The sequence below is a fragment of the Excalfactoria chinensis genome, chromosome 3, assembly GCF_039878825.1.
Source record: "Excalfactoria chinensis isolate bCotChi1 chromosome 3, bCotChi1.hap2, whole genome shotgun sequence".
NCBI classification, from domain to species: Eukaryota; Metazoa; Chordata; class Aves; order Galliformes; family Phasianidae; genus Excalfactoria; species Excalfactoria chinensis.
In genome coordinates this window covers 57,677,294-57,703,431 of record NC_092827.1, presented here as the reverse complement: position 1 = coordinate 57,703,431, position 26,138 = coordinate 57,677,294, and the positions used below count along the sequence as shown (strand labels likewise).

The 26,138-nt window shown below is 37.4% G+C and overlaps 1 protein-coding gene across 4 annotated transcripts in view; it reads left to right on the top strand.

Annotated features, from left to right (window-relative positions):
• The first annotated feature begins 229 nt into the window (after positions 1 to 229).
• The window catches only part of SCAF8 (SR-related CTD associated factor 8), a 145,137-nt gene continuing 119,228 nt past the window's right edge, over positions 230 to 26,138 (top strand). For all 4 annotated transcript variants that reach the window (XM_072333793.1, XM_072333794.1, XM_072333795.1 and 1 more), the window contains exons 1-3: positions 230 to 607; positions 22,035 to 22,118; positions 24,115 to 24,159. In XM_072333793.1, the coding sequence (XP_072189894.1) occupies positions 578 to 607; positions 22,035 to 22,118; positions 24,115 to 24,159 (159 nt within the window). In that variant the 5' untranslated portion in view covers positions 230 to 577. The remainder of the gene's footprint in view (positions 608 to 22,034; positions 22,119 to 24,114; positions 24,160 to 26,138) is intronic.

Sequence of the window (26,138 nt, the reverse complement as noted above, 5' to 3'; positions counted from 1 at the left end):
GCCCGACCGCTCACAAGCACTCACACCGCGCACCAGCGCTGCCTCACGCACCCTCCGCTCAGCTCTTCCCTCCCGGGCCGGGCCGCAGCGCTCGGGGCGGAGCCACTCGGTACCAGGCCCCGCCCAGCTGAGAGAGTGAGAGGGGCGTGCCCCGTCCGGCAGCGTCTCTGCGGCGCGGGCGCTGCCCGGCAGGTGGCGCTGTAGCCGCCTGCGCCGCTCTCGGCTTCTCTCGGAGCTGCGCTGCGAGGAGCCCCCGCGTGTCCGCCATATTGGTGCCCGCGCCGCAGCCGCTGCGCCTTGTTCCTCCATCTCCTCCCGGCGCGGCCCAGCGAAGCCCGACGGGGGAGGAGACGTCGGCGCCGCCGGGCGGGAAGTGGGGGCGAGGAGACCGCGCGCCGCCGGCAGGAGACGGAAACGAGCGGGGCCCGCGTCCCTCCGCGCCCGCCCCCTGCGCCACCCGCCATGGCGAGGAGGCCCGGCGGCTCCTGAGCGCGGCGCGCACGCACAGAGCGAGCCGAGCTCCGGCCCGGCCGCCATCAGCGAAGAGAAGCCGCCCGGCTCCCACCTCGGCCGCGACATGGAGGCCGTGAAGGCCTTTAACAGCGAGGTGCGTGCCCCCTCCCGCGCCTTTCCCCGGGGTCGGGGAGCGGGCGGGGCCCTGGGGCCCGGCGCCTTCCCTGCCCCCTCCCGCTGCGCGCGCCTCGCCGCGGGGAGGGGGCGGAACCGGGGGGCCGCGGCCGGGCAGCCCCGGCCGGCGGGAGCGGGGAGCGGCCTCCCCGGGAAGGTCATCGGGGTGCGGCGGGGGCCGCTGTCAGCAGAGTGTGGGGGGGGCGGAGGGCGGGAGGAGCTCCCCCAGTCCGGGCAGCTTCCACCGAGGGGCTGGGGGACACGGCGCGAGGAGGGCGGTGTGGGAGGCTGGGAGGAGTGGGCCTCTTCCGTGCGCCTGGCTGGTGAGGAGCGCGGTGCCCGGCCAGCTTCACCCAGAGGGCTCGAGGAGAGCGGGGCATTTCCTGGCTAGGTCTGCCCCGTTCTCCGAGCCGCTCACCTTTTCCGGCACCTATTCCCACCTTTCTTGTTTAATCGCCTGCCCTCACCCCGCCAGCGTACATCTCATCACCTCCTGGAACTGCCTTTTGAATCGGGGGGTGGGAACACGAGGGCCTTGGAGGCTCACCTCCGTCACCGAAAATAGCATATTTAGAGAGGTCAGGATGAAAGCAGACATTCCATACGTGTTACATAGAACCGCACTAAAACCCTGTTGAGAGCGATACTGAAGATTTACAAACACTGTTCACAAAGATCATCTATTGATAGGCTACATGGCTTCTTTCTTTCTTTCTTTTCTTTTTTTATTGCACCAGTACTTTGTCTTATTTCAAGATAGTTCTTAGGATAGCTCTGCTTTGTTCCTCTTCATTGCAGGAGTTGATATTTGAGAGCTCAGGTGAGAATTAGGAAAATAAATAGTCATTTTCTCCATGGGAAGTTCCATGCCTTAGAAAACTCGACTTTTATTAAATGTAGAAAGTATCAGCTCTGATTACATCGTGTACTTCCGTAGGCTGCTCAGAGTTGGAGCTCCAGGTTGCTTTCTCCACCTCCAACGTAGAAGCAGCAAGGTTTTAATGATTGAAAAGTAATGCATTTCTTTCTTGTATTAAATGGCAATTTGATTTTTTTAGTGGGACGATGTGCCAACCATGTCGTATCTACGAGTCGAAATAAGATTTTAGAAGTGTTTTTAAGTGGGCAGGTGCTTCTTGAGAACTCAGTAGCAGCTGAATAGCCCTAACTGATGTACAGTTCTAAATTTTGCGTGTAATAGAATTTCAATTCTCAAGTGGAAAAATCATGTTGTAACCAGAAAAAAGAAAATATTATCAACATTTCTGTTCTACTTTTTACTTAGCTTACACACCATATTCTTAAGTAGGGAAAAGGAAGAGTCTAGTCACAACAATAGAAGAACATAAGCGGTTTAGAATCTTATGTATGCTTCCTAGCGTGGGGAATAGTTTTTGCTTCCGTATTGAGAAACAACTTCTGGGTGACTTGCTGAGCACACAGGTATAAATACTGTAAAAAAAAAACAGATTGGCTTTGGAGACTTAGGGTGAGGAAGAGGAAAGCTTCTGTGTACCCATCTTTTAAGTGCTTGAAAAAGGCAAGAATTTCCATTCTTGGATAAAAAGAAGCAGAAGTTGAACAACATTTTCTCCTATAGCGTTAGTTGACAGCATCTATGAATAGATTTGCTTTTATGACTTCTTTCTGTTTTGGTTTAACATACGGCTCTGTATTTGAATGCTGGTCTACACTGATAGGAAAGTTTTGAAGATGCTGTAACCAAACCCCTCACGCTGGAAGTAAGTGATACACAACTTGCTGTGTTTGTGAAGTCCTGAGTATAGTTGCTAGATACTCTAACACCTCCATATCCACCGCAGTACTCATTTTAACTCAATTTTCTATAGTTATTTCTGGTCTAACTGACCTATATGTATTCAGCATTTTAGAAACATGAGATGACTAATAAATACTTTAAATAGTTGAAGTGTATGTGTCCGTAGCTTACGGTCTATGCTATACCTGAATACTTCTGAATAAGTTACAAAGTATTTGTACTTTGCTTCCAAAATTCTTTTTTATTTTTATTATTTTTTTTAATATATATTATGTTCTAAGATGAAGTTATACTCCAGAAATGACATTAGAGTTCTGTTCTAGAGATGTTTGCCTTAAAATAGGTGTAAATTAAATTTAGCGTCAGATCCCATAGACTAAATTCATAGAAGAAAAACTCGAACCGTGCTTTCTCTTATGCAGCTTGCATTCAATTCACAGTTTTACAATAGTTTATGCAGTTTATGTAACTTATTGTTGAAGTCTCAATGACACTTTAGGAAGAACATTGCAAATATATTCAAACATTTAAATATGCAGACTGGGTACTTTTGTTGTTTCTGCTTTTTTGTTTTTTTTTTTTTAGGGAAGGAGTTGTGTTTGGATTCTGCAGTGAAGCTAAAATAAAAGCAGCTGTCCATCTTGGTAGTGTAAATTACTCAAAGTGTCTGTGAAAGACTGAAAGAAGACCTCATAGCTATCCTATAGGAGAGTCACAATGGAAGTGATTAACATGGGTCATTAATTTGATTAGAAAGAAATGTCTTGAGTTTCCTCTTGTACTCTGAGTACTGGAAGTAATGCCTGCTACTGCAGAAAGTTGTTCCATGTCGTGTTGGTACTTGGCATTGTCAGTGCTGTACCTCACTGTGAATGTAAAATTAATTGTAACATCCCATCTCTGGAGAGTTCAGGGTCAGGTTGAATGCGGCCATGGACAGCTTGATCTACTGGGTGGTAACCCTGCACATGGCATTACATGCTTTCATGTAATGGTTGATATTTTACCTGTAGTTAAAAACGCTTAGCAATTAAACAGGAAGATAAAAAATATTTCACAGCTGACTTTGTATACTGTTAATTGCCAATGTTTCATCACATGGTTTATTGTTTGCTATAGTTGGCATCCTTGAAGGTTAGCTACTGCAGAATCATTTTCCTCCAGGTCTCACTTTGGACCCTGAGCTTTTTCTCAAAAGCACAATGTCAAAGTCAAGAACAAGTCTTGTTATTTAATTATTTAAATTATTACACATTTAATGTTCTTTGTGCATTTCATACAGTGTATTTTGTTAGAAAGAATTTGAATAGACTAGAGGCAAGCACACATACTGTCAGGTTCCAGCAGTGGGATGAAAGTGGTTTAATTGTGAACTTAAGTAACTAGAACACAGTATTTGTTGTATAGTTCAGTGCTGTCAGCTTTAGAACTAGCCGTTCTCAAATCAGTTTCAGGTACTGTGAGTGGAATTGTTTCAGATGCAGCACTCCCCAGAGTTTTCTTACAATATTGAGATTCTTGTGAGGAAGATATTAGTTAACTTTTAAGGAACAGTATCAGCTTAGATGCTTATTTCTCTTAAAACAGCAGTAATAATTTACTGACCTAGTTCAATTAAATGCAGCATTTCTATTTATTTAATGTTGCTCACGTGGCTTAATAAACTATCTTAAGGCCTTGCTGGTGGTGGTGCTACCCTTAGTGTCTTTTTGTTTTCTGTTTACGTAAAAGAAAAACACCCAGTGCTTACTTTGGACAGTTATTTTTCTAGTCTTAAGGCAGCACAATATATTTCTGATATCAAAGAGACAAGTGTGAAGAGGTCAACCATATTTACATAAAATAAAATAAGAAAAAGGCAAAACTGCTTCTTGAAACTCATACCAGGAACAAGAAATCTCTTTGTACATTTGGCTATTGATCTTGTCCTATGCAACTGAATTGAATGGTGAAATAAATATCATTGTGGAGACATGGAATATGCTCCATTTTAAAGTGTTAGAAGGCGGGGTGTGCATTATGTACCGAAAGATTAAGGAAGTAACTAGAGTTTGCTTAAAGTCTGAAGTGGATTCCTGTGTCCTTTTCTGTTGTAAACCCATGTGTCTTCCAGGAGGAAGAACCATAAGTATAACTTGCCCTGAATTACTAGACTGGGCTTCAGCCTAATAACAATGAAAATGGCTGTCCATACATAAGATATCATAAAGCTGGGGTTGCAGTGAGCATTTGATATGCAGAATAGTTTTGAGAGCTATGTAAGATGAAAGGAAGTGGTACATAAAATCTTCATTGTTACGTTTGAGTTCACTAACTGCTTCTTCTGAAATCTGTCAGTGATAGGGATGTAACTGGCACTGGTCCTTTACTGGTGGTGCTGTTGTCTGTGTGCTCCATTTAATTGAATTGTCCATTGGTCACTGTTGCCATTTTTCTTCAGACTGCGTTTGCAGTGGTGGTGGGGAACAGTTTAGTTAGCTGTGGTTTCAGAAATGTCCCCTTAGGAATAACTCAAGCGTTAATTACACATTGGAGTATAGACACACAAAAGTACAGTGTAAATCAGTTACTCTCTTAGAGGACTGTATTTCAATGGCATATTCTAAAAATAAGCAGTGCAGCTTTTTTACAAAAGAATGCGGGTTAATACTAAAAAAAAAAAGAAAAAAAGCTAAATGGTATGCCTCATAAAGATGCTAAATAGAAATTGATGCTGAATAGCTGAGTAGAATGATGAAAAGGATGCTCTTGGAAATGAGGAGCCAGGGCTTTGATTAGCGCAAGTAATGATAATAGCGATTGTATATGAGCAACAGTGAAAGGGCATGTAAGCTACTCCAGGGCAAGACGGATCTCTGAAATCCTGCCTTTGCTGAAGCACCTGTAACATCTGCAGTTTTATTTTCTTTCTCTTGCTACTGAGAAAAGGAGAAATCCTCTGCTTGTTTTCTTTCTCACTAATAGTTTAACAGTGGTAGAAAATAGTGATAGGAAAGTGCAGCCTGCTTTCACATCCTCTGCTGCTGTAAAGGATTCTGCAACAGATACCTTTGATGCTTTTTTACTTTCCGTTTTGTCTGGTACTTCATTTATCATCTGCACTTTGTAAGTAAGTTTTGTTATAGCAGACGGGGATGCTTTTTTCTCTTATTCTTAATTTTTAGGATTAAAAATCAACCCTTTGCATTTACCTGTGTGTGTAGATACGTATCCAGAAGGTTGTCTCAATTTTTCATTCTTAACCTCTGGCTTGGAAGTGACAGTGGCCTTCAGTTTTATTTTGCATTAAAATCCCATGAGCTCCTTAGAGAAGAAAAAACAAATGACAGAGAATGTAGAGAAGATGCGTGATTTCCATTAGGATGCAGCGGAGTACGTAAGAATTTGCTAATTTCACTTTTGCTGCTGGGGGCATGAAGCGCAATATCAGTGAAATGTAAATATTTCACCCCGTTGCTTCCCAGCGAGTGTCAAACTATTTGTTCTTTGTTACGAGGGCACAGGAGCAGAAATCATTTTTCTCAGCAGAATATATTAAGTATGAAGTTTATGAAATCACCCGATGAAATGGCTGTGCGTCTGCTGGATAAATATTTATAGTTTCGGTATCACGCTTTCAAAAACCTGTCTGACCTTAGCCTTTCTCCAGTCACAGAATCCTGAGTAAATGATCATGCAAGGATATGTTAAAGGCCCCAAATATTAGCTGTTTTTTCTCAGTAACCTCACTTCTTTTGTGGATTATTGTAGGGTAGGCATCAAATATTTTTCTACCTTCCATGCATACTCTTTAAATTTCTCCTTAAACTGTGTTCTAGATTAGAACCCTGTATTCTTGAAGTGGGTTGTGAGTTTTAATATAGGTCTCTGGATTCTGCCAGTTCTCCTGGGTTGAGGTTGGGTTGTTATAATCATTGGTCCTGTTTGCTACTCATTTAGGGAACAGTGAACCATTTTGCAGTTTAATACAAATACACTTTTGAACTCTTAGGAGTTCAGATCCTTTGATTTTCACATACTCACTAAAACCATGCCTAAGGCTACAATCTTCTGCAAAGTACTTGAAATTATCTTAAGTCTTATTTGAGTTTGCCACCAGCAGTCTGTTTTCCTCTGGCAGTTGTAGAGTCTAGTAAGCAAAATGACTTTCTTACAGAAACAAACAAACAAACCAACATTCAGAACAAGAGTATTTGATAAAGCATGTCTTCAAAAACGTGATAGACATTTGATTATTTTCATGAAGATTCTATCACTTGAAAGATGGCTGACATTTTTTTCTCACTGTAAATTTGGTCCATCTTTCTACCTCTGGGACTGCCAGTGAGAGATTTATCTCCTGAGTGATTCAGCCTTGCTTAGAGCCTGCACTCCTGGCCTCAGCAAACACTGGTATAACTGTATGGTGACAATGGGATACGATTGTTCGTGTATGCATTCAGTGTTCATCTTGGCTTTCAAGTCTGTACAAGATTAGTCCTTGTTCTCATATCGTAGCTTTTCATGAATTGCACATACATTTCTTCAGTTTCTTCACTTCTTTGAAGTTATTTTTCTGCTGTATTGCTGTGGGGGAGTACTGACAGCAGCAGCCAAGTAGGTAATTTTATTAACCTTTTTCAGTAGGAGCTTCTACGCTGTATGAAATGTGTTCTGTAAGAAAACAAGAGTTCTTCAGCTACTGTTATACTAGTCCTCATTTTCAGCTGTTCTTGGTCAGCTATACCAACCAATACAAATCTTTTTAAAAAATAGATTCTAAAGGTTTGTTTAAATTTGGAGAAAGTAAGAGGAAAAGAGTGCGTTGCTACTATGACCCACCATCAGATTTATTCCACCAAAAATGAATTCACTCTATACTGTCAAGCTTTTGGCAAGTGAATTACCACTTGTATAGTATGTATGTATGTATACTCTACAAGTAGTAATTATAGTTGTGTATATCTATGGCTACCATGGAGATTCAGTGTATTTTGCCATTGTTTTTCCTCTAGAGAGCATGAGTACAGACTATATCTGATTGTACTGGGTACAGGTTTAGATGGTATGAGCTTTTTTTTGTTCTGTTTTAAGTTTCAATTGAATAATACTGCTTTGCTATTTTATTTTTTTTTTCTTCCCGTTTTGTGATTATGTGAGCAAGTATGTGGTGGATATTGTTTGATGCTTTGCCATTCAGAAATGTAATGCATGTGTTTTAAGTTAATAAATGGCATTTGCATATGCAAGGTAAGACTTGACACCAGAAGGAAAGCAACGTGGCAAAAGCAGTAACAATTTTCAACTTGTTTATTGTTTTGGAGGCTCGACAGACAATTCCGTGGTTCCCATTTACAATCCTAGTAGAAGATGTGTAGAAGAGGAAGAGCAAAGCTTAGATCCAGGAGGCACTAGCTGCAAGGAGCAGTGCTTTGGATGGGTGGTGACTGAGCAGTAGGAGAGCATAGCATAGCAACAGCTGAGAGATGGAAGGCACCTTCTTTGGTGGCCTTGAATTTGTTTATTTTGAAGTTCTGTCCTAATTGTAACATCAATTTTGGAAGATAGGAGTAAGTATTCTATGAACAGATTACAGCTGTACAAGGTGTTTTATAAAAGGCAGTGAACAGCTGTCTTACGTTGTTGAATTGGAATTTATAATTGAAATAGCATGCATTTTTGGGAAAAGTATTTCAGAAGATCCATCTTCTGCTGCTGTTTCAGTGTTTCCGCATACTTGTTGATTTGAAATTGAATGCTGAGAGGTTCCATCTTTCTTGGAATGTCTTTTTTTCTTTTTCATTTTATTTATTTTTTCAGTGTATTAGATACTTGTTAAAACTGATGTATAATTAACTGGATGAATCCTTTGCTTTCCATACATATTTTTTATAGATTCTTTACAAAAGTACAGAATATTATAAATTGAATACTGCTCAATCTAAAACAGATTCTTGGCCTTAAAAGATGGCTTTATGGAGCTCACTCGACAGATCATTTATAGGATAATAACATAGATAGAAAATACAATTTAGTATTTTGATATTGATGTGACCGAAGTTTAAAAGAAGAATAATCATGTTTTCAAAGGTCTTTGCATTTTCCAAAAGCCAAGAACAATATATTAAACAGATCGTTGAAGCTTATGGAAATATGTGATCAGAGTGAAGTTTTCAGAGCAGCGAAAAAAAAACAAACAAACCCAGAGCTGGTTCACAAGAAAAGAAATGGGTTATTCTGTGAATATGCTCTATATTTCGGTTACAGATAACACACTGATCTTTGTAGCTTTGTTAATAGATAAGCAGCTGTAGCTTGCTCCTTAGTTTTCAGGAATTTGAAGTGAGACACTTAGCAGGAAAAGAGAAATGTGCATTTAACAAATATATTGGCTGCAGAGATATCCAGCCTGCTACAAACCACTATTTTTAAAAGATTTAATTAGTTTATTGATTTTTAAATCATGAAGCTTTGTTAGGAATGTAGGGAATTTTTAGCCATACCTTTGGAGGAAACATTTTGAAGTCAGTTCAACTGGACAGCTTTTGCTATAAGCCTTAGAAGCAGTTGGCAGAGAAAATGTGCCAGTCTTTGATTTTCAGAACAGTTGGGATCTGGCCCTATACTTTGTTTCTCACAACTGTAGAGATGTGATTGTGTTTAGACTTGTCTGAGGCACCTGACTTCACACTGTGTCACATCTTTCCAAATCAGTGCATTGCTGCAAGAGGAGAGGCGCTTCTTTATTGAGATGGCCTCTGGAATGTGCAGGCTGATGTTATGCTTGAAGCTGATAGATTTTTCAGTTGGTGATAAAAAAAATTGGTTAGAAAATCATGAAGAATGATAATTATGGGGAAAAAAAAATAGTGTGTCAAGAATTCTGAGAGAATTGTAGAAAGTGAAATACCTCTTTTATGTTCCCTGTTTTCTTATGCGATGTGCTTTCAAGTGTTGCATGGACCTTTTGATCAGTTGTCTTTCTGTTGTTGGGAGCTTGGGCTTTGGTAAAGAGTTTAGTCTTGCTCAGCTATTTTATGTGAACCCTTTAAGTTTTTCTAAGCTTTTTGTTCCCAGGCTGTAAACATCCTAAGTTACTATGAAGAGAATAAGGGGAATTGTATTTTATGACTTGTTAAGGGTTTGAGGGCAATAAAGAATGTTCTAGAGGCTATTCTCAACTAAACATCTGTTTCTCGGTAGTTGCAAGCAATTCAGGACTCTAGACTTGAATTGAGGTTTCTTTAAATTCTGGTTTTAGGTTCACAGTCTGTTAGGTTGTACCAATAGGGATTATAAGCTTTCTTTGAAAGCAGAAAGAAAAGAGGTTAGTAAATTGAAAATGGGCTGTAGTGTGATTTATGACTCAAATACAAAAACTGAAGTGGAATTTTATATTTGCACCTAGAATTGTTCAGGGTCAGTAAACTTGAAGTTGTTGACTTCCTCAAAATGAAATGGGTGATAGAGGGTCTAAACAAAGGCAATGTTTGTAATACATGACTTCTTCACATGCTGAAAAGTGTTCAGCTAGAAACTGGCTTATTGACTTTATGGCTTATTTTACTCAATTGCTTGTACACTCAGTTAGGATGAACTTTCAGATCACTTCTGCAAACATTAATGTACGCGGGGGGTGGTATGTCCTAAGTCTGACGTGGAAGGAGTAAACTTTTAGAGAGAATATTCTCAACTGATTTTCAACATTTTGTAAATCAATGAAGTGCAGTGATAAAAGGAAAATATTGGGATATTGAGCATATTGACTGTTACGTATTTGTTAATATGAACCACATATAATGCACTTTAAGTGTTTGAACACAGTTGGATTAGGACGGTTGCTGAATTGTTCTGCATTTTGCTAGTTTTGATATCGATTAATGGAAGAATGGAACTTTTCATTGTTCTAGTTTCAGACTAAGGTATCTTATGCAGAACAAAACATTTGTCATTTTCACCATCTTACATGCACATTTTTGACCTATAATTTAAAATTTCTGTGCTACACAGGGAGCTACAAGGTATTAATAGGGTTTAAAGAGCACTTCTCACTGGTAGGTTCCAGTCAGCTCCAAGCAAAAAATTTATTCGCTGAGGGATGGGCTTAGATATTTTAAGTAACTTCTAGGCAGTAAAATTGAAAATACATAAAATGCAGCAATAAATGTTATTTCTATTTGTTTTTCAAAGCAATGACTGACAATGCTCTTTTCTTATTCTTTGCAGTGTGGTGATGTAGATATTTTGGTAAGCAATTCAGTGACTCTTTCTGTATATGCAATTGGATTTTGTTAATTTCTAATGCTATTGAAATGTGAAGAATTAATGTAATTTGTTAATATTTATTAGACTTACTGTGGAGTATTTACTTTGTCTTCTGCACATCAAAATTGCAAACATTTACTGCTGTATTTGGTGTCTGGATAATGTGCCCTGGAGCCAGGACCAAACGCTTCAGAGAAAATAAAAGTATTTCAATAGAAGTGTATGTTATTGATAACCCTGGTACCAGTTGTACTTGTGATCTCAGAGGCTTGTCTGAGTCCTAAAGTAGCAGTATCATGATTTAGAAGAGGGTTGTTAGGGTAGTATGGTGAGGTTGAGGTTGGACTTGATGATCTTTAAGGTCTTTTTCAACCTGAGCAATTCTGTTATTCTATGTATCAAAATGTTTGTTCCCGTAGTTGCTGTAATAATGATATAACTTGTGAGTTACAGATTTGAGTACTCCTTTGAATTGCCTGATTCATGAGATGAGATCAGAGATATTCTTAGCTTTCAAGCCTTGTAGTGGCAAAATTTGTCTTGTATGAGTAAGTTATTGCCTAGCCAGTCTTTATAAGACATGACCAGAAGTATGAAAAAGAATGCAATACTTACAAAGTTTTGTTTTAGTAAAATTAGCACTGTGTTCTAATTTTTAGCCAGGATAACACTGTAGTATGCAAACAGTTGTCTGGCTGCCTTGCTTGTTTTAGAAGGGTGGTGAAAGACCTTGGAATAAAATACTGGCCATTGTAGAAGTGTGGTATGCCATTGCCTCCTGTGGAGATGCAGTGAGTGGCTCTGCAGGCAGCTAACCATTTACAGAGGGTACAGTAGTTCATTTTCATGGTACCCTACCTTCACTGGAGAAACTTTAGGGTGTAGTTATGTAGTAGACTACAGTTTTTTAACAGTAGAATTCACTTCTTACAGATATTCACAATAAAATATTTTAACACTTTTTGAATTACAGTTTTAATTATATTATTTGCATTAGTGAACAGTCAGAATTCGAGATATGCTGATGGATTCACAGGCTTTCAGTAATCCTTCTCATAAAGACTACTTATCTTAAAGGAACTAAAGTAAAGCTATTGACCAAAAATTCAGTGCTTTAACTACAGCATCAGCCTGATTTTTGCCTTTAACCCATTCCCAATAGATAATTTATGTAGCTCATTACATCTTTGAGGAAAATCATGATTTCTGCCCCATTTTGGAAATAAGACTGCAATTCATATAAAATGACTTTGGGGAAAGAGGTGATTAATGATGTGGTTAAGCCTAAGCCTTCTGTATGCTGGAATATTGCCTTTTACGTAGATTCTTAGCCATCAGTGTTATTGCTTTTTGCTACACAAAGCGTTAAATTGTTACATCAGATGGGAAAAATACAAAATTGTGAATGTAATTGGCTTTACTTGCCAACCTTCTTTCCTGGACATGACACTTAAATCCAGATTTTTTTCTGTGTAGGACTCAGTGTAGCTGATGCATTTGGAACCTCTTACTTCTGAAGGAGATGCATGAGGAAATAATGCATTTTCTTTTGTCCATTGAATTCATTCACTATCCTTTTGAGTACAGTCCCGTCTTATTTTCAGATAATATCAATTGACGGAAATGAGTGAGAGGGTGGTATGAGAAAAACGCTTGTTTGAAAGATATGATAGTAAAGTTGACTTTTAAGGCTTTATTATTTAACTGGTATGGAACTCTAAAGAAATAACTGTTGAAGGTGGTGAAAAATAAGTAGCAGAATTTGTCTGAAACAGTGCCCAAGTGGATATCAGTGAGGAAGATTTGGTATGATTTTTATGAGGGAAGATAGTATGGCACGTATGTGGGAGAGACCTTTCAGAGTCAGCAAGCATGTGGACCGGGGAATGCTTGGTCATGCTATATATATACTGGGATTTCCAGAAAGTAGTTGACAAGATCCTTATTCCTAAAATTTTGAAAAGAAGTTGAATTGTGTGGAAAAATAGACATCTTTCTAAGTTTTTGTATTGTACCAATAGCTGCTACAAGAGGAAAGGTGGGAGAAAACCCATATATATATATATATTTGTAGGAAGATTTATGCTAGGAATCCATGTGTAGTTATAAATGCTGTGCAAAAGGAATAATATTATGAGGCTGTATTAAGTTATTTGGGATAGTGATAATGAAGGGCTGGACTTGAAGGATTGCAAAATTACACTGTTATACTGATTTTTAGGTAGCAGACTGCAAGTTCATCAAGTTAAATGGGGAGTAATTCAGACTGGGGAGATGGCAGGGAAAAGGCAATGCTTCTCTTATGTGCTTAAATGATAGACCCTGAAAATACAACATTTGGTGATTAGTAAGATCTTGCAATCAAAGTGAAAATGCCTCTTCAAAGCTCAGAAGTATTCCAGAATTTTTTAGGAAAGAATAGAGACTCATTGTAATGCCACTATATCTTAGTTTTGTATCACGTGTAGTCTCATTGCCACCTCATGGGACCATTCTGGCAGAACTGCATGTGCAGAGCAGAAGGGACAGTCAAAGGAACAGAACAGGTCTGTATGAGAATTTAGTAAATATTTATACTCTTTTCAGGCTAGAACAAAGGTCTCTGAAGGGTCATGAGATGGGTGTCTGTAGTACTGATGGCACAGAGAGGCAAATTACTGTTCTCTTTTTTTTTCCCAGTGTAGAACTTGCACAAATTCAATATCATTAATAAAACTGAGCTCAAAACAAGAAAGATTTGCATAAGGTTTTGAATAAGCTACCTGTCTTTTCTGTAAGGTATTTGGCATTATAAAGATTTACATGCATTGAAAAATTAATAGAAGTAATTCAATACGTGGGAAAGTTTAGAGATGTGTGAGTAAGTTCAGCTGGGGTGGCTCAGGAGTCACCGAGCTGTGGGATGGTGGGTGGCTACAGTACTAGAAAAAAGTATCAAAACATGTCACTGAAGTGGCAACTCTGTATCTACGTGCTGTAAGCATCAGCTGTTCGTTGCTGTTCCTGCTTCAGTTGTCTACACTAGTGGTACATCAGTAAGTAACTTTGCATACCATGCCCTCTCTCTCTCGAGGAAAAGGATAGAAAGTGAAAAAAATAAAATCAAACCCCACAAAAACATAACAAAAAAGAATGTGAAAGGAAAAAAAAAATAAAGAAAAGATGGGAGTAGACTGTTAAAAGTTGAAAATTAAATTTAAAAGAAAGAACCGTAGAGGAATAGAGAGAGCAGAGCGGCCCAATAACAACCACCGCTTGGAGGTGTCCAAGAAGGTCTGGGTACTCTTCGGTAATGATGCTCAGACCAGAGGTATAGTTAGACAAGGAGCTTGAAATGATTTCCAGGTCTCTGTTGTCACACTTCCTGCTCTTCTTGGCAGTTGAAATGGAGAAATTGGCTGGAATTGGGTGAGGGCTGACAGAAACATCTGAAGCCTTGGTGAAGCTCTGGCTATGGAGCGTAAACAAAAAGGGCAATTTCATGAGATTCTGGAGAAAATGGAAAAGGAGCCCAGTATACTGGATGAAAGGGTCTTCTTATCATGGAATGCGTGTAAGTCAAGATACTGTGGGAACATCTCTATGGCTTGAATCCTCCGCTGAGCATTTTTCAGTTTATATTTCTGTTAAGCAGTGAAGTTGGTTAACAGTACATTCCACCACACTGATGTTTTTCACCCTCCTGGGGCATTTAAGTTGTACTACTTAACGTTCTGATGTGACACAAGGCCAACAGTGGAAGAGTGAAGCACAGTTGGATAGGCGGTGGTTTTTGAGGTGTGATTAAGAGGTGAATTTGTTAGCCATTACACAGCCTAAGAGACTTAAGGAAGAATTGTTGGTAGCTTTGGAGACACAGTGGAGGTTTGGCCTTTTGTCTGTCTCTTACTTACATGTCTGTACAGTGAGTTAGGATAAGAGCTCATAAAATTGGGAAATCTGTTTTTCAAATTGAGACAGTAACAAGACAGGTTGAGAAGACAGTCTTATGTAATAAAGTGAGAACAAAAATACACCCTTAAAACTACTATTTACTGCGATCAGCTTGTGGGCTTTGTGTTGTCTGTCTGATAAGCTGTTACATGCTTACATGGTCATTTGGCTGGCATCTGATTCTTGCCTTGTAAGACCATTACCCTGGGAATAGCTTTCACTGAGACAGATTAGGATTTGATGATAAGCATATCTTTGCAGATTCATTTTGTCCCTTAAGTGCCATTCAGATTCAGGCCTTCCTTTTAAGATTTTCTCTATAATTTATATTAAGTATTTAATGAAATGTAAGTACTTATTTCATGTGTTTATTGATAGTCTCCTACCTTGTTATCAAAGTGGTGGTGTCAGGGCATGACTAGATGGAATTATCATTCAGCCAAGCTTTAAAGCAGCTTCTCCTCACCCAAATTCATTTCAGATTGTCCTGATGTTTCTTTTAGAAATAGATGGGTTGGGAAGACTAATGTTCAGTTGTGTTTTGTAGTTTCCACTTTTGTTTGCAGTGTATTTGGAGCTGAGCAATGTTCATTCATCCAGAATACTCGAGACAGGCAATTAAGTGTTTTGTCCACAGCTTTCTAAAATAAAGTAATGGTACATTACATTTTCATTGGCGTTGCAAACAAATGTATTAAGTGCACTGCTTTGAAAGATTGCTGGCACTTTTTTTCAGAAACTTGAAAATATTCTTTTTATGTTTCTGCACTTGATGTTCTTTATAACTTAATTCTTTAATATTAGTTGCTTGCGTTTGTTTTTGAAAAACCAAGCCAATAGTTTATAAGTGATTTCTCTTCCATCGGCACAGATTCTTCATGACTTGTCTCTGATTTTGCTGGACTTAACTTTGCTGTTTATTCAAGTCAGTTGGTCTTAAAGAAGCAAAGAAGAAAATAATAATAGTAACAAAAACAGCACTGTCCCCAGAAACTGTATGTGTGTTCTGGTGACATGTCTCAGGAGAGCCTTATGTTAGATTGAGTCTTGGGTGCATACAGATCTCTGTGTAGTAGTACGCTTTTCTGGGCAGCTGACGGAATATTGTTTCCTTCCCTTCAGACACTAAGATAGGTGAGAAATGAATGTTACTTTTGTTTGGATTAGCATATTCGTTTTACCTTCTGATACAAAATCTGACTACTAAATGATATTAAAATGAGTACTAAATACTAAATGAATACAATAAATTGATTCAACATCATCAGGTAATTTTTCAGTAAGATTTTGAACATATGTGTATGTATGTCATCAGCTGTTGATAGATGTGCCATGATCTCAAAAGAATTTCTATTCTCTTAGAACAGTTTGAAGTGTGGAGCCCAGCACAGCAGTGCTTTAAGTTATTGTACTTACTGTTTTGTTTATGTTAAATATATATATACATATATATGTATGTATATATATGCAAACACTTTTAAATACGCAAGTCATTTCAACCTTGATGTTACCAATTTTAGTCAAGAAGGCAGGTTTAATGGGTGAGCAGGTATCTGTTGGTAGGCATCAGATACATAAGGAGATACCAGTTTTTCTCTTTTTCACCGTTCGATGTGTGTTGATGTGTATCCAGAAAAGTAGATAAGTGACTAGTGATGGAATTAGGTCGATTTTCTTCAAAATTTTCTGAATCACACGGAAATTGAACTGCTAGGCATGTTTTTTGAATTTTGCATTATGGTTTGTGTGTGTGCCCATGCTTTCTCCTTCTGAGCTGGTATTCTTAATCTGAGCAGCATGTTTCAAAAACTCTGAAACTTCTTTGTTTCATTTACCACAGGAAGAGTACAGTATTTCACTTTCGCTACTCTCAAGTGAACTTAATTTCTATTGAAGAAATAAATGTAGCTGCCCGATGTGATAAGGCTTAAACTTCATTTGAAGAAGTTCTTTTAAGTTAAGAGTTGCATTGCATACTTACATACGGATTGCTGACTGCACTGGAACAGGCTGCCCAGGGAGGTGGTGGAGTCTCCTTCTCTGGAGATATTCAAGACCTGCCTGGACACCTACCTGTGTGACATGGTATAAGGAACCTGCTTTGGTAGGGGGGTTGGACTCGATGATCTCTAGAGGTCCCTTCCAACCCCTACAATTCTGTGATTCTGTGATTTGGTCCGCTCATCCTTTCCAGTGTGACCTTCCCCACTACTTAGGGTTTTACTGGCATCTGCTATTCCCTTAGAAATCCTGTTTGTGTGCTGAAGAGTCCCAGCCACCCTTTTTCATCACTTGAAAGCTTCTCCATATGTTTTATTAACCCTAATGATTTCCTGCGAAACTTGGAGATTAGGGGGGAGGAAACTCCAGAAATACTAAGGAGAAGAGTGCCTTGTAGGTTAGTACAGTAACCTAAATGATGGTGTGGTTCTAAAAGCGTTTACTGCTTTTACTGCTGAAATTTTTCTGGTTGACTGTTGAACTGTTGCTTTCAAAGAAATGTCTCTTGCACCAGCACATCTCACTCCTGCATGGCAGTAGTCAACTTCAAAGTCCACTATTTCATGTGTGCTTGCTTTTAGTTTGCCTGCCTCTTTATTGTGTGTATCACGAATGTTCCTTGGCAGTTTTTGATGATCAGACATACAATCATAGAATCACTGTGGTTGGAAAAGACACATAGGATCACCCAGTCCAACCATCACCAATAGTTCTCACTAAAACATGTCCCTCAACACAATGTCCAAACGTTCCTTGAACACCTCCAGAGTCGGTGACTCCACCACCTCCCTGGGCAGCCTATTCCACTGCCTGGCCTTCTTTCAGAGAAGTAGTATTTCCTAACATCCAGCCTGAACCTCCTTTGGCACAGCTTGAAGCCATTCCCTCCAGTCTTATCACCAATTACACTACATCTTTTCCATCCAGAACATAGGGAACTACAGAACAGTACAGGAATAGCTGGTCAAGTTATTTGTCATGACAGTGCATGTTTAGGGGACCCTCATTTCTTTGTACCCTTTTGTGTTAAGCATATAAATATCTTTAGCTATTCCAGGTGGGCTGTAGCTGTGATTTTTTGGAGTTATCATGGAACCATTCAAAGAACAACAGTCTGAAATGTGGCTTTACTTTTCAACAGCTGCATGGAATTATACATGCCCAAAAATTCTTTTCTTTGTAGAATTTTTTTATTTTTTTTCTGGTACAAATATTGAACCTAGCTGATAAGTTGTTTCCTAAGTATCTCCTTGAGCCCTTTTCAGAAACTCCTTTATCTTCTGTCTTTCAGTGCTGCTAGATTGAGGCTGTTTGAAGGGAGAATTCAGCAATGGGAGTTAACAGCAAGTTTTTGACTCTCGGGTTCTTCAGAATTTGATTCTTACAGTCCATTATTTTTCACCTTGCAAACTTGTTCTTTGCCACTAGAAGGGGATTGTGGTATGGGAGATCTCCAGTTTTTCCTCAGTGAATACGTCTAAAAACAGATGAGGAGAGGCAGGTTCTTCTGATGGGTTTTCTCTCCTATGAGTCTCCCTGTTTGCACTGATTATCATTTGGCCCCAGAGGAATCCATTAATGTGTCTTTTATTCCTTCTGTCATTTGAAAAAAGCTTATTGTTATGTCCTTTCCTTACTGTTTATCAAACTTAATTGCTTTATCTTCTATACTTATGTTACCAGCTAGGGGGTATGGCCACTTTTTTTCTTCTGACATCCCACTTTGGATAATCAGAATTGTATCATTTTGTCTCAGATAATTTCCCTGACTTCATTATTTAGCCTTATTGGTTTTTGTTTTTGTTTTTTTCCTAGTTTGTTTAGAGAGCTTCTGCCAATGCTTTATAATACAATGATCAGGAAGTAATTATAGCAAACTGTTTTGACTAAACATCTGTACAAAAGGGCATACAAGATGAAATGAGCCAGAATTGAAGTGCAAGTTTTAAAAGTAAAAATATTTTTGTTCTCATGTTTTATAATCCTGAATAGATGCAATTATTTTACTTCAACTAGATTTGAAATATATTTGATTTCTTTGCATGCCTGCCATCTTATAAAAATAATCCTTGTAGGTGAAAAAAACCAAAATCTCATTGCTTGGGTGTTATCCAAGTCTTGCCTCTTTAAGCAGCCTAGAACTAGATTTAGTGGAGGGGAATTCCTGGTTGACTGCTAATAACCATGATGTCTCAATTTCCTGAGAATGGAGTTAAGAGCATGGATGCTGTTGGTAGGTGGTCAGGAAGGTGTTTGTGCATGTTCATCTTTCTGTATTCAGACGTGTGGTTTTGGCCACTACTCAGTGAATGTCTGTGTTTTGTGTAGGTAAATTCTTTACAATGCAATAAATAAATAAAATTAAAAGAAAAAAAATACATTTTAATGAATGTTACATTTCTTAATTTTGTAAGTGATTTATTTTTGTAAAAAAAAATGTTGCCTTAAGTGTTGCAAAATTGCAAATAGGTATTTCACGCAAGGCCCTCATTTTCCTTTGCAGTGTTCTAGATACTCCTCCTTCACAGTCCTTTTGCCATGCACTGACAGGCTTAAATCACTGGCTTGCCAAGTGAGTGTTATTCTCAAAATAGAATATTTGTGGGAAATTAAAGCTTCCTAAAGCCTTTTAAGGAAAAATAATTTAGAAGAATTACTTTGTCCTAGCTTCTTCCAAGTACTGAATTTAGGATCTGTATTTTCTTTTCAACAGCTGTAATATCCTCCAACAGGTATATCTGTTGTCCAAAAAGCCTCTCTCTGAAGAATTATGTGCTTAATTTTACCATTTCTTTTGGTTCATTTATTCTTTAATGACAGAAAATATGAACTAGAAAACATAAAGCCAAGTATGGCTTTCTGCTACCTGGAGTAGAGTAATGAGCTGCTATAACAACATCCCATATTCTCTTCTTGTTTCTGAGCATATGTTAGATATATGATACTGAGACACCTGATTGCACACAGCCGCTGCTTCAGAATAAGTTGTGACTGTTCTGTGCTTTCCAGCACAGCATTGTAGCTTTTTTGTTGCTTTGAACTGCCCCGTCCACCATTTTGTGATGATTTCAAAGCTGAAGGACTGGTCAGGTGTGCTCCCAGCACATCTATGTGAGTCAGCAGTTCTACCTCCTTATAGCTGCTTCTATCTGTGGTCAAAGAATTCCTATATTTTCCTCTCTTTTCATGGTCAGTTTTTGGATTGGTGAGGTGGCTTCCTGAATTTCAGGCTGATTTCAGTCTCACATGTGCGGAGATTATTCTTGCCATTAGTGTTTTGATCTTAGAGTATGCTGACTGGGTATACGTGAACTGAAGCATGCTGCGTGAAAGTAAGCAAAATATTTCTGGCACTCCCCAGAAATAGTTTAACTGTAGTGGTGCGTATCAAGCCAGGCTGTTACGCAGGACAGAAATGGCCTGCGGTGTCACCTGTGAGCAACCGAAGGTTAACTGAAAGTTGAGCTCTGAAGCATGACTGTGAAACAGAGAAACCAATTGTGGAGATTTTTGTGTCATTTTTTTTTTTTCAGTTCAGCATATAGCGAGAGGTAGTAATGTTTGTTTTAAAAGTGGATGTCTAAGTGTGAACTGATATTAATTAACAGTTTTAATTAAATTTCCTACAGGCTGAGAAGACATATTTAGGCATGGGCAAAATATTTTTACCTTTTAGTTTTAGTTAAAACTATTTTTTATAGGTAATAATGATAGTTGTCTTGGGAACTTGTTAACTTCAAAGCAATAAATTATTGTAAGCAGCTTGGAGAGCGTGACTTAATTTATGATTGTCTAATCCTTTCCACTGTGTGATCCTGTTTACTCTTGACTGTTACTTTGCTAAATGTAAGCCATTCTGAATTAGGTTTTCTTAGCCAGCTGTTTGCCTAAGATTTAATGAATTGTAGGAAGCTGAAGAATTAAATGTTTTGCAACGCTCAGAGTGTGTAGTAGAAGTGAGTGGTATTTTGACTTTGTTTCAGATGTTGACAACCTTATGGAATAAACTCCAATTTTTCTTGTCTTTAAGAAAGGAATTTTCTGTGGATGGCCATTCTCATTATCAGGGCTACATTTTCAAGTTAATGTGCTTCTAAATATGATTGTTTCTAACAAAAATACAGTGTAAGCTGACTTAAGAACATCCTAAGAACTAGTTTGGCATTTTTTTTATCTTTTTGTGTATGAAAGCATGTTCTGTACTGAAATCTGTACTGGATAGTACACTGTCAGTTCACATCTCAGGTCGAGGGAGTAAAGAGCAGTGTTGTTTTCGAAGCAGTACATTGTGAGTAATCTGAGGTTTTCACAGCAAGTAAATAGCCTCAGATGATGGATTTCTGACTCAGTGAGAAGGAAGGAGTTGCTTCCAATTACCACCTATCAGTCAGAGCTATTAAGTTAGTTCCTGTACAGTTCTCTGTATGTAGCAGATTTCTGATGAATAAGTGTCATACTGAATTGCTTCTGGCAGTAGATGTACAAGTGGAGAAGAATAAGGTTATTACTGCATCACTGGAAAAAAAATATTGCAAAACAGCTTGTGTAATTTGTCTGTTTTGGTGTTTAGATATGAAGATACAAAGCTGTTTTAAAATTGAGAACCCACTTGGAATTTGCTTAAACGTTTTTAATAATTAGTATATTTATACTTATATAAATATATATATATAAATATATATTTATTTTTATATATTTATTTTATTTATATTTTATATTTATTTATATTTATATTTATTTATATTTATATTTTATAATTATTTATATTTTATTTATATTTTATTTTATTTATATATTTTTATTTATATATATTTATATAAATATATATTTATATATTTATATTTATATTTTTAATAATTAGTATATTTATTTGAGTTAAGACAGTGAATGAAATCTATAGTTTTTCCAAATCTGCCATGTTAAGTAAGTGGTAAAAAGGCTACATGAACTTCATTCTCGCTGACAGTTTTTGTTTTATGGAAAATAAAAAAATAAGATTCAACAGGCAAGCGATGATGCACATAGTAAATATTTGGTTAAGTATCTGTACGTTTTCATAAGGGTCATCATGTGTACAATTACTTCTTTGCCCTAGAAAGGAAAACATGAGAGCTGTCACGTTTGTATATCCTATATGTTTCCTTTGTAACTTTACCTATGGATGTCTGCTGTTCTTAATGCTAATAAAGCTAGGTGTGCATTGGCCATTGCAAGGAAGAACCTGCTATCTTTCAAGCATTTTGGTTGTTAGATTTGGTTGTTATATATTTCATTGGGCCTTTTTGTTTTTTCTTAAGTGCAGATTTCTTCTCTGTTCATGTAAAAATACATGTAAAACTAGATGAATATCAAAAGTGAAATTTCTTTATGAAAAGATACTGTGTTTTTTCCTTTTTACAATTGCAGAATGTATTTCTGATCACTTTGTTGTTGTTGTTTTGTTCTGCAGTTGTACTCGCTGAATGATTACAAGCCTCCCATTTCTAAAGCTAAAATGACACAGATCACCAAGGCAGCAATCAAGGCTATAAAGGTAAGGAAGTGACTTCTAATTTCCTTTCTGTTTCTTACCCCTCTCACAAAATACCTGAATAGCTGGCAGAACTTGCTGCTGAAAGTTTTCCCCCTTTGTCCTGTGCACAATTGCCAAATTATGATCGAGTGTGATACCGAGGAGATTTTTGAAGGTGCAATAGAGGGCTTAAATTGTTTGAGTTTCAGTTGCTGGTTATCATACGTGAAAAAGAATTGTACCAACTTGACTGTTTCAGATGGAAGACAGCTTTCTTTCCTCTGTTTTAAAAGGAAAACCTAAAATTGCCTGACAAAAGCTAAACAAATACCAAAATGCAAAGAGGCTTTTTTAATTTTTATTTTATTTTTAAAACAAGTAAGATGTGCGTGCCTATGGAACAATACAGTTATATGACTTTTTTTTAGTTACCCTTGAATTCCACAGCATACCTTTCCATGTGTTTGGTTCATAGATTTTATTTTTGATGTTGCCTGGACACAAGCTGTTCCTAAGTTTTAGCATTTGGACCCTAACTAAAGACTAATCTTGCCACAGAATAGAACTACATAACTGTCAAGTAGCAGCAAAGCAACAGAAAACAGCACTGCAAAATAATGGAGGAAAGAGTACGCAGTATTAAGCATTAAAACAAACTGTTGGTGAAAGCTGGAGCGTTGAATAAAAAGCATAGAATAAAAGCAAAAAAGGCATGACATGGCTTTTGTGTCTGCGTGCCTCTGCTGGGAAGGTAGATAAGCTTTCATGTGATGACATCTGCATTGGAGTTCTCAGAGCAAATTGATGATAGAAGAATGAAGTTCATTATGTTTCTTAAATAAGAGAAATCTACATAAATTAGAGTGCATATGTTGCACTGTTACGAAAATGCTAGAAATCTGTAATGAACTTTACCCAGACTAATAATAACTCATAGAATCGTAGAACTGCTCAGGTTGGAAAAAACCTTAAAGGTCATCAAGTCCAAGCACAACCTAACCATACTATCCTAACTCTTAACAACCTTCCGCTAAATGGTATCAGAATCTTGGAAGCCTTGAAATGGATAATAGTATATCTCTTCCAAGATTTTCATTATGTATTTTCACCCTTCAGTAAACTGGACCTCAAAGACATTAACCTGCTAAAGTTCTAAAAGTTTTAATTCCAGTTTTTCCAATATTATCTTGTAGCTATCAGTTTGGTATATAAACTTCCAGCCCTAGGATATCTAATACAATAATGGTGTACCAAGAAATGAATGTAAGTTCAGTGAGTGATTGATGTATTTTATCACATAGAACTACAGACCATATGCAGAGGGTATTGTATTCTAGGAATGCAATGGTTACTCTTCTGTTACCAAAGCTTGCTACAGTCAAGGCAAAAGAGGATATAAAGTAACAGCTGTATTTGCAGGCTGCCTTTGAGATGGGTGTTTCAGTGTATCATAGGGGATACCAGGAAGTATCGATCAAGCTTTATGCTTATCATTTCAGTAACAAGGTTTAATTTTGTAGAGTGTTTATTAAGGTGATGTAGAGCTACTGCAGTTTTATTTTTTTTCACCTCACCTATAATAACAGGAAAAAATAAGCAACACGAAAGAAACCAACAGGGTTAAAGAATAAGTACTCAGTAAATGTTTTAATGGTTTTCTTATTCTTGTGTATTTAGATTATTAAAGTTAACATTTAGAAAATAAAATAGAGAAAAATGCTATTCTTACTAATATTGTGCTAACATTGTCAGTTAAGTATGTTGAAATAACAGGCTAATTCTGAAGGAGCAGTTACCTTCACTTACTAAATAAGGACATTATTCTAGAAAAGAATAAGTACAGTCAGCTTTTCCTGATGCTGTTAAATCTTCTGAGGAAGATAGCCTATTTAGCTATGGATGTTGTATTGCTGGTTAATCAACTAAAGTTTCTACTTGTTTTATTGTCAATGCTGCATGACAAGTATATGCATCATAGGATTTTCTCCTCTACTGAAATACTGTTTTTATTTTCCAGTTCTACAAGCATGTTGTGCAGAGTGTTGAGAAATTCATTCAAAAGGTAAGTCAGTAACAGATAATTTGTGTTATCACAGAGAAGAGCTTTCAGTGTTGTACAGATTATTCAGTACAGTTGAGTCTTAGGTATAAATATAAATTTGTATTTCTACCCCACAATAGTGTATTTCAGTTTTCAGTTGCATTCAACTTCTGTTAGTAAACAGTAGGTGATCATAACTGATGCAGAAAAACAATTACTTTGTTCTCATTTTGTATTTATGTTACACTTTGATTTCAATGACTGCAAATACTATATTGGAACTGCTTCTCTGTGTGTGTCCATTTAATGTTAAAAGAGGCCTATGAACATCTAACACCAAAGTAATTGAAAGTGGTCCAATGAATGGCAATTGCTTTTGCTTTTCTACCAGGTTTTCAGAACAGTTTTTAAAATTAAAGATGACAGTGTCTCTTGTGTAGTGTGAAATGTGGCATTTTACTTTGTGATTCCTGTCAATTAAAACAAGTAAATAGGGCTATACTAGAATTACTTTGGGGTAGGATGCAGTATTAAGATTCTGAATAACAAAGAATTTGATTGTGCTTTATTTTCTTGGAGAAGTTAATTTTTCTTGAGTAAAACTGCATTTTATCTGCAGTTATAATATAGATTCCAATTTTTGAGTCTTCTCCTTGCCTGCATTGTGTTTGATAGTTCGGTTGATCATTTTCTACAGAATTTCATTTCTTTTGAATACGAATAAACTCTAAATGCCTTCTTATTTTCCCTAACAAGCTAGAGAAGTTGGTTTGTTAATGCTACAATGCTGGACACAGTTTTTATCCAGTCATCCATTTTACTTTACAGTCTATGTTAGTAACCTGTCTTCCTCCTTTCATTCCATATATGGAAAAGGTGTTGTATGTATAGTTTTGGCAGTGGTAAAGGACAGTGGTAAAGTGTTAGTATTTTGTCAGTCAGATGTCTTCTGAGGAACTGCTTCTTTCCATTTCTCAGAAAAGGGATGAGTATTCTCTGATCCCTGTTTGATAATAGAGATGGATATTGGAGGGTGAGAAGAGCTGTATACCATATTACTCATATCCTATCCATCAAAGTAACACTTTGAAATGATAGGCCCCACCCATAATTCTAATTCATCCTGCTTTTTCCTTGTGTTTTCATCATCCTTTTATTTTTTCTCTATATTTTCTTTTCTTATTTCTGTATATCCTATGCTTTTAAACACTTCACCTAGCATATTTAATGTTTCCTTATAACATTTCTGCAACTTTTATTAAATTGAGCATTCTGCTGTTTATGCAGAAAACCTTTATAATCATTTAGCTAAAATATGCGTAGCTAAAATATATTGAAGTTATTTTCTGAAGGCTTTGTAATACATCCAGTTATGTATTAATATTATAACACACATTTCTTCTTAAATGTATGCCACATATTGTTCAAAATAATGATATCACACTTATAAACACTAGACCATGTTTTGAGCCAAATGAATGCATTATATAAGTTGCATTGATCAGAAAATCCCTTTTCAAAACAGAACGCCTATGCATGGGCTGTAATGAAATTAATAGTCCAGAGAGTTTGTATTTTTATAAGGAAAATTGCATCTTGTTAATAAAAAAGACAGTGTTACCTTTGGAAACAGTGAAATCTTTTTATAGGATACAACAGGTTTTTCTATAGAATGTCTCAGGTTCTCTTGAAGTTGTGTTAGTAATTGAAGTACATACATTGTTTGTAAATTATGCAAGTTTTCACAGTTTTTAAATACGTATCAATGGTACATTCTCAACAGAATAGATGTCTGCTTTAATATTTTCATATTCTGTTTGGAAAAGGATATACCATGCACTTTAGAAGGATGTAAAATAAACAAATGTCAACTTTAATATTCTTTTTAATCTCCAAGAAATACAAACGTATTTTCAGTCATAGTTCTAACACACTATTAAGAATTTGTTTGTGCTTTATGCTGCTTTACATCTTATAAAATAATGTGTCTTCAAAAACTA